This window comes from Limulus polyphemus, unplaced genomic scaffold (assembly GCF_000517525.1).
Source record: "Limulus polyphemus unplaced genomic scaffold, Limulus_polyphemus-2.1.2 Scaffold766, whole genome shotgun sequence".
NCBI classification, from domain to species: domain Eukaryota; kingdom Metazoa; phylum Arthropoda; class Merostomata; order Xiphosura; family Limulidae; genus Limulus; species Limulus polyphemus.
In genome coordinates, this window is record NW_013666376.1 from 157,459 (window position 1) to 173,904 (window position 16,446).

General features: G+C 31.7%; 2 protein-coding genes across 4 annotated transcripts in view; one reads left to right on the plus strand and one right to left on the minus strand.

Annotated features, from left to right (window-relative positions):
- Positions 1–10,138, plus strand: part of LOC106460408 (putative gamma-glutamylcyclotransferase CG2811) — a 37,440-nt gene extending 27,302 nt beyond the window's left edge. Inside the window, exons 1-3 of one of the 3 annotated variants that reach the window (XM_022387126.1) lie at positions 4,427–4,535; positions 7,791–8,021; positions 8,596–10,138. In XM_022387126.1, coding sequence (XP_022242834.1) covers positions 7,800–8,021; positions 8,596–8,910 — 537 coding nt within the window. In that variant the 5' untranslated portion in view covers positions 4,427–4,535; positions 7,791–7,799 and the 3' untranslated portion in view covers positions 8,911–10,138. Of the gene's footprint in view, positions 1–4,426; positions 4,536–5,219; positions 5,559–7,790; positions 8,022–8,595 lie in introns of those variants that run through there. The other 2 variants (XM_022387127.1, XM_022387125.1) reach the window with 2 other exon arrangements.
- Positions 10,139–11,510: 1,372 nt separating this feature from the next.
- Positions 11,511–16,446, minus strand: part of LOC106460414 (zinc finger CCCH domain-containing protein 15-like) — a 49,447-nt gene continuing 44,511 nt past the window's right edge. Inside the window, exons 10-11 of the mRNA XM_013920108.2 lie at positions 15,168–15,294; positions 11,511–14,513 (exon numbers count right to left, since the gene is read on the minus strand). Of these exons, the coding sequence (XP_013775562.1) occupies positions 14,356–14,513; positions 15,168–15,294 (285 nt within the window). The 3' untranslated portion in view covers positions 11,511–14,355. The remainder of the gene's footprint in view (positions 14,514–15,167; positions 15,295–16,446) is intronic.

Sequence of the window (16,446 nt, forward strand, 5' to 3'; positions counted from 1 at the left end):
GTGGGATTGACCGTCACTTTATAACGCCCCCACGGCTGAAAGGGCAAGCATGTTTGGTGGGACGGGAATCCGAACCCTCAGATTGCGAGTCGAGTGACCTAACCACTTGGCTATGCCGGGCCGGTAAGCTTTGAAAGTTTGAATTGCACTACGCATTATTTGTATTATTGCGTATGTATAAAAGACCAGCAGAAATTACAAAGTTATACTTGGTAAGGAGTATTGGTAGTCCCTATTTACTAGATGCTTCATGAATTTTGTGTTAGTTTCAACTAAGTACACTTACGACTGTTAACTGTTTTAACGTCTATAAAGGGAAGTTGCAACGCTGGGGGCTTATAAAAATCAAACATGTTCTGAAGAAATAGCAGCAGAAATTGTAGTACACACGATCAGTTTGGCTTTGTTTGTAATTAAGCACAAAGCTACACAATGGGCTTTCTGGGCTCTGCCCACCACGGATATCGAAACCCGAATTCTAGCATTGCAAGTCCGCAGACATTCCGCTGTGCCACTGCGGGGCAGAAAATAACACTTCTAATTAGACACGTGCAACGTGTAGCACGTTAACAAAAGTACTGATAAAACATTGTTGAACTTATTACGTAAACATTATTAAAATAAGCAGAAATATAAAAAAGGTAATTAGAACAACTAAAACTGGATTCAGAAAAATAAACACAGGAAAATTATAAACGTAAACTCGCCAAATAATAAAATGATAATTTAATAATCCAAAGAAATAATTAGAGGATGGAGAAGACTTTCGCAAAGGTAAGGTTAAAGAGGGAGAGTTAGGGTAAGGTAAAACGCATCTAGAGAAAAGTTGTGGGATGAAAAGATAGGTTGATAGAGTTTAGTAATTATCTAAAAGTAACTCTTTCGTTTAAACCACAAGGGAACTTAGTGTTAAAGTTGCAAGATAAAACGGTGTTCAAAGCTTTCTCGTTTTAATTTGTTGAGTAGCGCATTTCTCGTGACTGAGATTAACATGTCGATGTTTTGTTTTTGTTTTTGCTAGCCTAATGGTTTTATCTAGCCTAATTCCATTGTAACACGGTCTATTTTGCTTGAGAAAGAGCGTCTGCTCGAAACATCGCATTAATAAACTAAAGAAGTTTTCATTTAGACGTGTCAAATTATTCTTTATTTTCATTTATCCAAGTTTTTCTTATCACGTCTTGAGGAATAACACTCATTCAAGACTCCAAATGAACAGCCGCGTGAGTTGAAATATTGATCACGTTATTTAAAACAAATACACTTGAATCAGTGTAACACGAGGTTCGGCTGTGGTTAAAAAAAATTCATTAACGTGGGGTTCCCAACTCATTTAAAAATGCATTTTCTCTTGCTTGTGAAGAACATGATATGATACTTAAAGCTTGGAGGCGTTTGTACGGATTCCGCTATCATTTCTTTCCATTACTTAAACAGTTGTTTTTTACACCTTGTTAAATATGCAGTAATAGAAACATGTATGGAATCACATAGACAATACATGTAGATCAGTCACAAACAGCAAGCAATTGCAACGAGATGGTTAATCTATTAATGATACAAAACATTCTCACACAAAAAAAGCGAAAGAGTTGTACATTCAACTGGTATTTTCTATGTCACCTCTTTGCTTTACCAGAGTATTACACCTTGTTTTCATGCTGCCATACAGTTTATAAATAAATGATCAGGAAAAATTACTCACCACAATTCAGTCAAGTTGTTTGGTCGTCTCAGTTTTTACATAAGCCCATACAGCCTTGAGAATGTTCATATCGCTTTTTGTTCAGGCCATGCTACGATTGTGAGTATTCCATTGACATCTTTATTGTAAAGATATTGTTTCAACACATTTGCTGTCTGCTTAGAATCACTCTCTTGCTGGAAGATGAATTGTTATTATTGTGGGAATTGCATGATAGATTTGGATTTGCCTGTACATGTCATGAGTCAGGGTGCCATCAATTTTGTGTAGGTTACCGACATTACTAGCTACAATATAACCCTAAACATATACTGATTCTTACCATTCTTCAATGTCGATGACTAATTTAGATTCAAATACAAATTTAGATTCATCTGATAAGAACTGTTCATATCACTATTTATGGTCTAATGTGCATTTCAACCTTTTGGTTTGATTACCTCTCTTCAACAGTAGTTTTTAAACATTGGGATCACTTTGTGCTGATGTATATATCATTGTTTTATAGTAACATACACACACTATATTTACAGCAAGGACGTTGGAAATGTTTGTATTTGACTGTTAATTATCTCCCAGAGACCACACCCTTAGATATTTAAAATCACTTTTGGAGTGTTTTGGTTCTTATAACTCAACCAATTATAGTATTAATAATGCCAATTACACGTACATTCTTCACCCTTGCATACGCTCATACCCAAACATGGATTTTTGCAGCAATGTATGCATCACATTGAGTATCCTTGACAGCCAAAACTCTGATTTCTATCTACGACAAAGGGTACTTCAATTCTTGAAGCCATGATTGAAATCACTTTATTGCTACTAGTGAGCGTAGCATGGCTGGCTCTAGGTTTATTGTCTTTATTCTGGTATTAAAAATTTTGATTGATTGGATGACAACCAATTACAGTAATAAAATTATTAGCATGAGACTGTACTATGGTGAAGTCTATTTTCCCCCAATAAAGGGGTGGCATTTCTGGTAATACTTCTCATACTCTTTTAGCTCAACCACTTCCAGTACTGTATGTGTATATATATATATATAGAGAGAGAGAGAGAGAGACAGAGAGGTCTAGTATTATCAGTTACATTAATGTCAATAGGCGATTAAATCAGCACTATAAAATAATAATGAACTTTATATAAAACAAACATTACAACAGAACTAAAATTAAAGAATTATTTTCCATTATCAGTCCTAGTTGTCAACATTAAGTCATAACGGATAATATCCATGATCATAGCACCCAAATGAGTTGGAGACATTGCATCTATCAAACAAAATCCAAACGCTGATGTTAAACTAGCCTGCAGCTATTGAAAATCAGTTAAGGTTCAGAAGTTGAGTGCTTACACCCCCAACGTCTCAACTCTTTTCGCTGTCTGCAGCCAGTTGTGGGAAGGTAATTTCCCTTAATACTCGTACATAACCTTAAAGTAAAAATACCCCTCCCCCCCTAAATATTCTACATGGTAAAACTCCCAACCTCCACCCTTTTATTTACAAAATGACGATAAACAAAGCTAAACACCCTACCTTAATATTACTTAAACTCCAAACCTTCTCCCTTTTGCTTAAAGATTTGTTCATGTGTAACCTAGGCGAGCTGACACAAGCCCAGCTACCTGAAGTTAGTCTTTCCGACCTGGTATACCGAACAAAGGTGAAAAACAAAAGTTTTAAAGTTAGTTATTTATAAACCAAGGCCGATCTTGAATAACTAATGACCTCTAAGTTTTCCACAATCTAGAATTTACTTTCTAAAATAATTTCATATTTATTATAAAAAGTGTACAGAATTTATTTATGTGCCAGACCTTAGAACCATTAACTTTCAATTTATTTATGAATAATTTAACATTAGCCATAAAAAAGTTATTATTTTTGGAAACTGTTAAAAATATTGAGATATAGTAATACCTTATATTTTTAACAGCATAAGTTTGTTTGTTTGTTTGCAATGAAGTACAAAGCTACACAATGGGCTATCTGTGCTCTGCCCACCACGGGTATCGAAACCCGGTTTCTAGCGTTGTGAGTCCGCAGACATACCGCTGTGCCACTGGGGGGCTAAACAGTGTAAACGGAATAACACTATTAGATGGTGGGTAAACCAAGGATGGGGAATTCAAATTTCCTTCTTTTATCAAAAATAATAAACTATACTTTAACTTCTACAAAATTAATATTCAAGTCTAAGTAATGAGCATGACTACTCTTACTATTGCTTCTTTTGATTACAAGCTCGGAATAAAACTGGAGTTGTTGATGGAGATTAAGTCATTTTTGTAACGAAACGTATGAGTGAATAAATCGCGGTTTAATATCTGTTTCAAAAATGAGTTTTGATAGAAGAAGTGATACAGATTGGCCATGTTGAAGAGAATTAGCACCTAGCGGAATACCCATTGTTTGCTTATATACTTGTTCTTTAAAAGTAATATAACTGTTATAAATACAGAAATTAAGTATGTTTTCATATTGCTGATTACTAAATTTAAATTTTCGAATAATTACTTCTGTATCTACATAATTATCAAATAAATCATTAAATATCCTGATTAAATGTTTCAAATATATTTTAGCATATAATATGGTGCAATCATAAGTGGTAACAGAGTTGGCTGTTTTTAAAGAATTTAAGTTAGTTACACATTCCAAAACTAGAATGTTATTCTTGAGTTGGGAGTTTTACCTTGTAGGATTTTTAGGATGGTTTTAGGTTCTACTTTAGGGATATGACTGAGCAGTAAGGGTAACTGCCTTCCCACAACTGGCTGCAGACAGCGAAAGCCAGTAGGAATCGAGACGTTGTGGGTGGTAAGCACTCAACTCCTGACCATTAACTGATTTTCAATAGCTACTAGCTAGTTTAACATCAACGTCTGATTTGTTTTGAATTTCGCGCAAAGCTACACGAGGGCTATCTGCGCTAGCCGTCCCTAAGTTAGTCAGTGTAAGACCAGAGGGAAGACAGCTAGTCATCACCACCCACCGCCAACTCTTGGGCTGCTCTTTTAACAACGAATAGTGGGATTCACCGTCACATTATATCGCCCCCACGGATCAAATCTCGAGGGGAAAAAAGTATGTCCAAATTAAAAACAATCATTTCTTCAATTTAAACCAATCCAGTAACCAGATCCATAAAGATGATTTTTAATATGTGTAGCTAATCTACCAAATATGCTTATTTGAAAATTTCTAGCTATGCAACAACGCATCTTCTCGATCAAGGTGATCCATTAAAAATCCATGAGTTAATTATGTTAAGAATTAGTAAATTTTAACGGTTAAAATGTGACACTCTTGGCTAATTTTCCGAAGACAATATTACTAAATTAGAAAACCCTCAATCAAAAAAGGGGGAGTTTCTACAAGTTGAAATAAAAGCCGTAGTGTCTATTCACGTAAGTCGCGTGCGGCTCTACGCTATCATCATTATGACTTCACCAGATTGATAATCAATATATCAAATCTCCTGGAAGAAAAGGAGTTATCGCATATACGAAGCCCTCGTGGTATTTCAATCCTGTCTGAAGTTTAACAGTACAGTGGACTTTAGTATTGATCTGCTGATGATCATACTGAATGTAGCGGTTCTCTGGTCTGCAAATAGAGCATGCTGAGAATTGGCGCTCTTTCTCAAGAACGACGTCACTACGTTTGTCAGTGTTACGAAAAATTGCGTTCCCGACTTTGTTCTCAGAAACTTAAAAAAAATGTTAATATTTAGCACCTTTCCTGGAGGATAGTGTTCACGGTTTGTAAAATTAAAATAACTGTTCTAGCTAATAAATCAGGCTGGTACAATATTTCCGTGGTTTCTGGAAGTTGGCTAAGGTTAGTGGGCTTGTTTCTCGAAACTCATTTATTATAGAAATAATCAATAGCTCTCGATTTAAAAAAAAAAGAAACGTATATAAGATCAAAATTTTGGTTATTGGAGTCTTTGAATAAAAAATATTGGTGTAACAGACCTCTCGAAGTGGAAAAGAAAGACTGTCATTTGCTCCAAAAAATCTCGATCAAATTTCAATGTTAACCTAGTAACTTTTTTTTTTTTTGTATGTCAAAAATTTGGTCTGTTGTTGTTAAGCGCAAAGCTACACAATGGACTATCTGTGCTGTGTCTACCACACGTATCGAAACACGTATTTTGGCGCCGTAAGCTTAAAGACTTACCACCAAGCCACTGGGGGGGAGGAGTCTATTAGAATGACCAATGGGCAAATTGAACTACTTATCTGTACCTTTATTTTCCAATTTAACAATACCTCCAAGTACTGTATTGTCATTACATGTAGAAAAACATTTTGGTTCATTTTATGATTTATATGCTTTTGTATTTTTAGTCTGAAAGTATGTTCAATTTCAACACTTCGAAAGTATTATTCAAAACCACATGGTCTTAACGCAACTAAAGCTTCTTGAATGTTGTTCATCATCGTAAGTAACATGATATATTTAAAAATAAATTTGCTTATAGTGCACGTTCAACGTTTCGGGTCCAAAATATTACTTTCTAAGATAGCGTGTAAAAATTGTTTTTAGGCCAGTAATATTTATAAAACATTTCCATTGGTAATTTTTGATATGGTCAATATGCAAGTTGGCGTAACCACTAGATAGGGAACAACACATATGCAAAAAAAAGCAAGAAAGAAACAAGTGAACAGATAAAGTCTATCATACATTTTGATTCTTTTGTCCAATTGGTTCATGCCACATGTTAACTTCATCAATTAATGAAGATTATTAACCACATTACCATCTATACACCATAAAAGAATAATCTTCCATTCTTTTTGCAGTCAGCACATGATCACCTATGTCACAAGCCACTATGCCTAAAGAGAATGGCTGTGCTGTTTGTCTTCTTAGAACAAATACCAAGATGAGAAGATCTTTCTCTAGACCTTTATCTTCTGCATAAAAATAAACTGATAACAATGTAATGTACAATAAATGATACCAGCAGTATTTTTCACCATAAAGGATCAGTTACACACGATGATCCAGAATTATAATTTTTGTAAATCATCGTATTATTTTTCCTTTTGAAGTAAAGTGTTACCAAAGTCACATAAATGGAAATTACTTTCTACACACTACAACTGCCCGAATCTCACTGAAGGATCACATGTTTCAACAGTACTAATGTCAATGACTTATTGGAAAACTCTCAAACAACAATACAGATATTAGTAATATTAGACTGAAGGATCACACGTTTCAACAGTACTAATGTCAATGACTTATTGGAAACTCTCAAACAACAATACAGATATTAGTAATATTAGACTGAAGGATCACACACGTTTCAACAGTACTAATGTCAATGACTTGTTGGAAAACTCTCAAACAACAATACAGATATTAGTAATATTAGACTGAAGGATCACACACGTTTCAACAGTACTAATGTCAATGACTTATTGAAAAACTCTCAAACAACAATACAGATATTAGTAATATTAGACTGAAGGATCACACACGTTTCAACAGTACTAATGTCAATGACTTATTGAAAAACTCTCAAACAACAATACAGATATTAGTAATATTAGACTTTGATCAGCCACACAAACATACAGATGAGGAGTATTTCAATCTTACAAGATGGCAAAAAAATCTCAGTTTGATGACTTCAGGTTTTAATCTTTAAGCATCATTCATGTGAGGTCATGCTTTCTAGCTGTATTTATTAATTAAGCTTCATACCTCTGATGAAGGTTGAAAATGTGTATAAAATGAAGGTGTTCAAACACTTTTTTTGGGACCATTCTGAAAAAAATAAATAAACAAACTTCAATAGATGTTCACAATAAGACTATAATAATTCCACTATGCAAGTACTGCAGGTGTAATGGCATATGAATTTGCAGTATACTATTTATACAAAAGCCACACTAACATTCTTTTTTGCCACCTGGCACTCAAGACACTGCATTCTTAGTGTACAGTTCCAAGATGCAAAGCATCCATCACATTTTTCCAACACAATGATTAGTATTATACTTCACACCTCTAAACTATTTATCTAAAACATGTTGTTTTGTGTTATTATTTTAGACTGTAAACATGGAAACGACATCACAACCACACCAAGGGAATGGACTTGGAGCTTTAGTCTTTTTTTACGGAACGATCAAAAGCAACGAACCTAATCATCACTGGCTCAGAAATGTTGAAAATGGGCATGCCAGATTTTTAGGGAAAGCCAGAACAGCCACAGAGTGGCCCCTGGTGGTGGCCACTAAATACAACATACCCCATCTATTAGATTGTAAGGGAACAGGAAAGGTAGTTGCTTCTTGTCTAACTTTTCTATTTAAGCCTTTTTGGTTAAAATAATACTGACAGTATCTGTACAAAACACACAATACACTGTGTGTAAAAAAAGCACTTTATGTGTCTATGATAAGTTTTCAAGAAACCAATTAATAACTACTATTTTGTTGTCCTCTTAACTTATTATCAAACTTAATTCACTCTATATTAGCACCAATCAACTGTATAGTTTATTTTTAATTTGTGCTTCCAGATATTTCTTATTGTTAAGTTACTGGTGGTTACATACATGATGTGACTGTTAATTAATGAAACTTAAGAATTCACTTAATCTAATATCCAACTATCCTGTTATATGAGAACAAAGTACAGTGCAAATTGAAGACTAATTACAACGGTTTCTGATTATCATACTCTCCAAGAACTTGTTGGTCCTTTAAAGGACTCTACGTATCCACGTAAGCAGCATATAGTAGTAAAAAGATTAAATGTCTAATTAACTAGTGTATAATTAGAACTATATAAATTCTGAAATATAGTTAAGTAGGTGTTGCATTAGTAAAAATTTATGCATCTTTCATTTCAGTTTATTGCAGGAGAACTGTATGAAATTAATGACATTTTACTAAAGAAACTAGATGAGATAGAGGGCCATCCAATTTTCTATGAGAGACGTCTAGAACAGGTCGAAATGACAGACTGTAAGATCAGTAACAACCTTGGTGATAATGACTCGACTATCAGAACAGCCTGGATTTACATTTTCAAGAATTACACTGCAGAAATGTTACAGTTTCCATTGCTGGAGGAATACAGTTCTAAAGATTTTAAAACAATGGGAAATAAAGTAGAACTACTCAATAGTAAAATTGTAAAATATTCAGATCTCTTACTTGAGTAGGTATTGATCTTAGAAATCAAGAATAATCTAAATAACCTAACCTATTCAACATCAGTTTCAGTTTTGTTCAAGTATTTTTAGTATTATTCATTACCAGCAGTCTTCTCTGCTCTAATGGATTAGAAAAAATTAAGTATTGTGGGTTTTTCACATATACAAATCAATATCATGATTTCTGATTTTAAAACCATGGAAAATAGCTTAGAACCACTCAATAGTAAACTTGTCAAATATGCAGATCTCTTACTTGATTATATATATTGATCTTAGAAACCAGTGAATCAAGAATATTCTAAATGAAGTAACCTATTCAACATCAGTTTTCTTAATGAGTATTTTTTGGAATTATTCATCACCAGCAATCTTTTGTGCTCTAATGGATTTAAAAAAAAAGAAAGTATTTTTGGGTTTTTCATATTATTTCAGATTAATATCATGATGATTTCTGTTATCTGAACTTTTTAAAGTAAACTTAAGACCAAAACTAGCCTCTTGTGTTAAAGCTATTTATGTTAAGGCTTGGGAGTAATAAAGTATAGTTTTAATTTATATAATTAGTATGAAAAATATCTGTCAATACCATCAGAAGAACAACTGTTGTGAGTTTGCTTTAAAAACAAACCTTATTAAATAACAGTACACTTAGTATTATCATACTGAATTTAAAACTATGTAGGAAGATGTTAAGGACATGGATAACTATATCACCTATTGTGTAAAATTATCTACTATAAAGTTCCTTTGATTATTTTTTATTTCTTTTGCTTATAATAATGAATTAAATATTTATATAAATCATATTTTTAAAGTGCTGGTTTTAATTTGTAATTCTGAAAGGAAATACTTTAATCAACTATATATATATATTATTGGAAGTAAATTAACTTAGTAACAAAAAAGAAAAAGGTCAGGTCTATGCCAGATATCGATCTTCAACCTGACATTAAAGTTATTTTGCCAGGCATCAACCAAAGACATGAAGTCTGTGCCAAATATCACGAATGAAAAGTTATTTTATGAAGTATCAATCTGAGACATGGAACCTGTGTTAAACAGATATTTGCAGAATATCAACTTCACATCAATCAAGTTATTTTGGCAGAACCAACCTGAAACAACAGGCTTAGCTATGTGTCAACATGACAAGAATAAGAAGTTACTTTGACAGGACCAACCTGAAACAATAGGCTTAGGTTAAGTGTCAACATGACAAGAAGATAATGTGGCAGGAATAACCTGAGAATTTGTTAGATTTAAACTTTTCATAATTTAGACACAGAAAGTAAATTATAATCAGCCTCTAAAGGAATGCATTAGTATGTAATTAGCTGTCACATTTCAGTCTGTCTCTGTTTACTCTTATATGGTTAAGTTTGGAAGAGTGGTACTCCTGTACAAGTAAGAGTTTTATAAATAATTTGTTTTTTGTGTGCAAGTTACTTTTAAAACTAGTGGATGGCACATGGAAAAATTAAGAACACTTTTCAGTTATGTTACGATTTTATGTTCAAGCTTTATGTTACACATACCCTCTTATTACATGACAAATTAACAATTTATATGAAGTCTTTCATATATTGTGGGGAATAGATAATGCTACAAGATGAACATATTTTTGTTTGAGATATCCATCATATAAATATAATTACTACCTAGTTTAGGTGGCATTAGACCTACTGATGTAAGATTATGAAACATGGGATTATTGTGCATTAAAAAATTATGCATCAAACCAGTCACTTTTCTAATTAAATAGATAAAAAAAAGGCACAGCAAACCATGCATTTTGTCAATACTACCTAACTAATTCTTGTTCCACAAACACAGAAAACGAACAAAATATTTATAAAACACTAAACATTAACCTTAGTAAAAATTATAAATGTAGAATTACATCTGGTTTAGTAAAATTTCTCTTTCAAACCATAAAATATACAGCACTTAGATATGGTTTCCTCATGCTTAGTATACAATAAAATTAGTAATAGGAGTTTAACTGTTCAAAAGTTTGTTGACCAATATGTGCCTTGAGTTTTTAAATATAATTTTTGCTTTGCACACATCATAAATGATATCCCTTAAAAAAAGTTATATTTCTTTTGGTGAATTTTATGAATTACCCTCTCACCAAGAATAAGAAACATAAATTTTTATACTTTAAGAACCAGTAAAAAACAAAATATCCACTATTAAAAGTTAATTTTTCAATGATGTTTTATTAGACAGGGAAAGAATCTCAAAAAGTTTATAATAGACTATGATAGCTTAAAACAGTGGTCGGCAACCTATGACCCGCGGCAATAATTTGGCTGACCCGCCAAAAGTTGGCTTCACCATTGCAACCCGTAAGGGGACAATCATTGTTCAGTTCAAATTTCTTGGCTATGTGAGAAGAACAACGATATTAAAGGAAAGATGGGAAAGAGTCATGGTTACGGAGAATTTTAAGATCAATTTCAGGGAAAAATATCAAACTGGTCGAACTATTAATTTTTTTGTATATAAATAAACATACACATTTAAAATACATGTACCGGTATTAATAATTATATGATTATCACTGACCCAACACAATGCTAAATTTTTCTAAAAAAATATAATTGACCCGCGATCAAAAAAGGTTGCTGACCACTGGCTTAAAACAAAACATGTTTCTATAACTTCATATTTAAATAAGAGCAGGGCAAATGACAAAACCTTCTCAGTTTTAAAGTATTATTATTATCAGAAACAACTTTATTAAAGGATTTAACTCCATGTTTCGATTTACTACAAAGGAAAAGTTTAACAAGTTCTTTACAGTTGTAAAGAAATATTTCATAATTGTGGTCACTGTACTTTAATTCTTTGAATCATGAAGTTGGGTAAAATACAACTTCATGTTAAAATAAATACAATTCTCACACATACAATTCAGATGACTGCTGCTAAAGCAACACTGTACAGTTGAACCGTTAACCATTTCCATTTTCTTATTATTAACATAACTGGAAGTTAGAAATTGTTCCAACTGTATAATAGGTTCTTTCCCTCCAATGACAGCTATTGCTTTATGTACATTAACTTCATAATTATTGTATAGAAATTTTCAAGAAAAATATTTCTTATATTTCAAAAACTTACAGTGGATTAGGAAATAAAGAAACACTATTACAGAATCACCTACAGGTGAATACATCAAGAAAGGTTAAGTATCTACTTTGATCATCTCATGTTAGCAGGTATAGTATTTCTATTCATAATTAGTGGGGATAAAAAAAGACTTTACATATGGAAAAGCTATACATGTAACAGCACCCAAGAATGCCTGGCACTGGAATGTTATAACACATTATATGCAACATCCAGGACAAACTGATAAATGTTAAAAATATACATGGAATAACAGGAAATTATAGCAGAAAATAACAGTGAATTCAAGCATTATTATGGGAAATTACTTTTTTTTTACTTATTTAACATTTATTCATTTACTTATTTGTCCTAAAAATGTCACTCCTAACAAAATGGTTGGTGGAAATCAACCAGATTACTTGCTAATCCTAACTTGTTGATTTATTATCACTTGTAACAGCAAAAGTTGATGGTTACCCACTAAATCACTTGCTAATTCTAAGATTGTTAATTTGTTATTACTTGTAACATCATGATTGATGGTTACCCACAAGAGCACTAACTAATCCTGACATTGTTGATTTGTTATTACATGTAACAACATAGTTGACAGTTACCCATAAGATCATTTGCTAATCTTAACAGTATTATTATTTGTAACAGCATAGTTGATGGTTATCACTAAATCACTTGCTCATCCTAACAGTGCTTTCACTTGTAACAGCACAGTTGATGGTTACCCACTAGATCACTTGTTAATCCTAACATTGTAGATTTGTTATCACTTGTAACAGCACAGTTGACGGTTACATACTAGATCACTTGTTAATCCTAACATTGTAGATTTGTTATCACTTGTAACATGGTTGATGGTTACCCATAAGATCACTTTCTAATCCTAAGGGTGTTAATTTGTTATTACTTGCAACAGCATAGTTGATGGTTACCCACAAAATCACTTACCAATCCTAAGAGTGTTAAGTTGCTATTACTTGTAACAATATAGTTCATTGTAATCAACTAAGACACTTGCTATTCCTAACAGTTTTGATGTTCTCTTGAAAAAGCATAGTTGATGGTTATTACTAAATCACCTGCTAATCTTAACATTATTGATTTGTAATCACCTTAGTGTATAGTTGATGGAAACCAACTAAATCATTTGCTAATCCTAACATTATTGATTTGTAATCACTTTAGTATATAGTTGATGGTAATCAATTAGATCAGTTACTAATCCTAACATTATTGATTTGTAATCACTTTAGTATATAGTTGATGGTAATCAACTAGATCAGTTACTAATCCTAACATTATTGATTTGTAATTACTTTAGTATATAGTTGATGGTAATCAACTTCATCAGTTACTAATCCTAACATTATTGATTTGTAATCACTTTAGTATATAGTTGATACCAACTTAATCAGTTACTAATCCTAATAGTTTTAACTTTTTTTTTTTCTCTCTCACTTATGACAATATAGTTGATAAGTTACTAATCATTTGCTAAACCTGATAATATTGATTAAATTATTATTTGTAACTGCATGGTTGTGGGTACTCTATGAAATCACTTTCTTTTCCACAGTGAGTTAACTCATACCGCTCTATAAAAACACTTTTAAAAGATAACACTATTCTAAATCCTTCAACATTTTGTTGAGCCCTAGAAAATAAAATACATTTTACATATTTTACAGAAAATTGGAGGATTTCTTTTATTTGATGTGTGCCAATCAATGAATTAAACTTGCACTGCTTCATTTCTTTCACCATTTATTTTGCAATAATAAATATCTGTAATCAGATATTCCAATGAAAAATATACATTTGACAACCTCTGCACCCAAAAATGATACAAATTTTTAAGGATAGAAAAATCACCAGTTTTAAAAATCACATTCACTCCTATTATACTTTGTTTTATTTAAAAATTTCATCAACATGATAGCATTTTTGTTTTAAGGTTACCTTAGCATTTCAATTTTAGAAACATAATTAATCAATGTGTTGAGCAATAAATTGCCTAAACCAAACCTGGTAACTTGCTTTGAACAAAATACTGAAGGTAAAATATCAGGTTCAATAGAGCGTGTAGTTTTATTTTATTTTTACTTTTAACAGATATTGGTAAGTAGTAGTAATAAATAAAAAAGCAGGCATTTACTAGTAGTAGGGCATCAGCACTTTATGAAACAATCTTGGAATTATCTTTAAGAAGAAACTGGGAGACTAAGTTACTGCCAATGTTCAGTTACTTTAAGGATGATACAACAGTCAAGTTTCAGTCTTTATAACTTTACAGGATTTCTACTTATTATGCATTGATTATTCCACATCCAACCTCTCTAAATCTTCATCCAATTCTTGGAGATCTTCATCATCTTCATCAAATAGGTTTTCATCAATTGGAACGGCTTCTCCATCTACTGTAGCAGTGAGATGATCTTCTCCACCTGCTGCTTCAGGGAGCTTTTCCTCCTCTCCTAAAAATATATTTAATAAAACAATTAATCATAATGAACACAATGTTAGTATGAAATACCAATAACAGCAATGATACAAACAATTACTATTATATTATCTATATGATGTTTACTCAACACAACCTGTCTTGATTTTTCTCAATACATTTTGAAACATTGACAAGGACAAACAGAGCAAATATATGTTTTACACGTATCAATACATTTATCATTTTTAATAGCTATAAGCTCCATTTTGGCTTTTAGTATCTATAATAAAATTTGTAAAACTATTTTTCAGAGACAGACCTTTCTTTTAACATTTTCAACATAGGGATTTTTCTACAAATTAAATATTTGTGATTTCATTCAATAATTGTAAACATCTTTTTCTTTTAATTAATGAGTATTAATTACAAAATAATTATCATTACAGTTGATAATAATGGTTTTTTAATAATATATTCTTACTTTAACAGATACTTTATATTATGTTTTAACACCTTCATATTATAACATATACTTTGTTAAATTTTAGCAACAAATTTCCTACTTCACCAGACACTTGAATTAAATTTAAAGCACAACTCCCTACTATAACAGTAACTTTCCAGTAAGCTTTAGTTACAACTTTCTTACTGTAATAGATACTTGATACTGAGTACAACTTCCTACCATATAGGTTTACTTTTCTTCTGTTCACTTCATGAAGATTACTTAGCAATGTTAATCCTGCATTTTCAAGTTGTTGTACTTGCAGGCTAAAAGCCTCAGCTGTTAGTTCCACACATGAATCACAGTTCTGCAACCATGAAGCAAGTTTTTATAAGTTACAATACCCTCACATTTTATGATAAAGACATCTTATATAGATATGTGTTTGACACATTAAACAAAACTTAAAAGTAACACTAATAAACTTATAATGATATATTTTAAATATGTTAATTCTGTAATAATATTTCTTAATAAGGCTAGCACTAGTGGGAGGGGCTAAAATGTTGTTTCCCCAACCTGAAAGCAAATAATTCTCCATTAACTCTTTCAGCATGGGCTTGGGACTGATCTCATAACCATTTTGCACTTGTTATAGTTTTCATGCTATAACTTTTAAATCAGTAAGCTTATGTTCACAAAATTTGGCAGTAATCAGTAAACATTACAAGGCTTTCATATGCAAAATATCAGATTTTTTTAATAAGTCTTAAGGTTTGTTAAGTAATGTTTTTCTGATGCCTTTTTTCTTTTTGCATGTTGCCTATCCAGCATGCAAAGTGATTTTTATTTTAAGATTAAAAATACTTTTATGCGGTAGAAAATTTTGAAATTTCACATGCAAAATTTTTATAATGTCCAGATAGTTATCAACTGTTTCTTGAGAAAAAACTTTATATTTTATCTGTTATTTTCTTTAACAAATCTCTGTATGGGTTTGGTAATTTGACTGATCTTGTAACCATCATAAAAAATTAGGAAATAAATAAAAATTATGCCTTTTTCGTTCTACAATAAACAAATTAAGAACATGAAAACACAAATGTTTAGACTAAATAGCTTAAATCTCGTAACATTATATGCTTATATATATTTATTACTTTTATTATATTGACCTTTCAGCTGTGCCTAGCTAACAATACAGGAGTTACAATGACAAAGTGCACATGCACTCATGTTACCATAACCAATAATATAAAACTGATCTTTAGTCTTTACAAAGTGACCTGTCTTGGTTGTGCTTTAGTGGACTAGTATTTTGTAAAATATAGTCACATTTCAATTATTATACATCATATATATATATATATATGTATATACATTATTATTATTTACATACAAGTTCATAAACTTATTTTTCTTAGAACATAGAACAGTAAATAAAGAAGTAAAGCAAACAATTATCTCTTCAAGTTACGACCTTCGTACTCATTTGCTGCTTGTCTTAGTTTGCTAAGTC